General features: G+C 37.1%; 1 protein-coding gene across 1 annotated transcript; it reads right to left on the bottom strand.

The window, feature by feature from the left end:
- Positions 1-24: 24 nt before the first annotated feature.
- On the bottom strand, positions 25-551 carry LOC128251428 (zinc finger protein 253-like; the record flags this gene model as incomplete). The annotated part of the gene is made up of 1 exon (XM_052978272.1): positions 25-551. A coding segment is annotated over one exon (527 nt), but the record flags the coding sequence as incomplete, so codon positions are not given.
- Positions 552-612: the final 61 nt, after the last annotated feature.

Raw genomic sequence — 612 nt, 5'->3', positions numbered from 1 at the left:
TCTAAAACAAATTTTAACATGTACTTTCTTATGGCTTGATAAATGGCTGTTAAGGGTGAATGATTTGCCACAAATTTCACAGCTGAAAGGTTTCTCTCCTGTATGAATGCGCCTATGTCGAGGTAAATCACCATTCCGTAAAAATGATTTGCCACAAATATCACAACTAAAAGGCTTTTTTTCAGCATGTGTCCATTTATGACTGGTTAAATGACTATTTTGGGCAGATTGCTTACCACAAATATTACAACGGTATGGCCTCTCTCCAGTATGTATTCGCTTGTGACTAGATAAAGTACTTTTTACAGAGAATGTTCTACCAGAAATATCACAGCTGTAAGGTTTCTCTCCAGTATGTATTCGTCTGTGTGTAGATAACATGCTGGTCTGGGAAAACATTTTACCACAGATTTCACAGTGATATGGTTTCTCTCCTGTGTGTGTTCGTCTATGACTAACTAAAATATTACTCTGGGTAAAGGCCTCACCACAAATCTCACAATGGTATAGTTTTTCTCTGGTATGAATCCTCTTGTGGTTATGTAAAAGAACTCGTTACCAGGAATGCTTTACCACAAGTATCACAACCATAAGGTTTCTTTTCTGAGTGTA

The sequence above is a fragment of the Octopus bimaculoides genome, unplaced genomic scaffold (genome assembly GCF_001194135.2).
Source record: "Octopus bimaculoides isolate UCB-OBI-ISO-001 unplaced genomic scaffold, ASM119413v2 Scaffold_275061, whole genome shotgun sequence".
In the NCBI taxonomy this organism is placed as follows: domain Eukaryota; kingdom Metazoa; phylum Mollusca; class Cephalopoda; order Octopoda; family Octopodidae; genus Octopus; species Octopus bimaculoides.
Note: the sequence above shows the minus strand (reverse complement) of the source record. Positions and strands in the feature narration are given on the sequence as shown.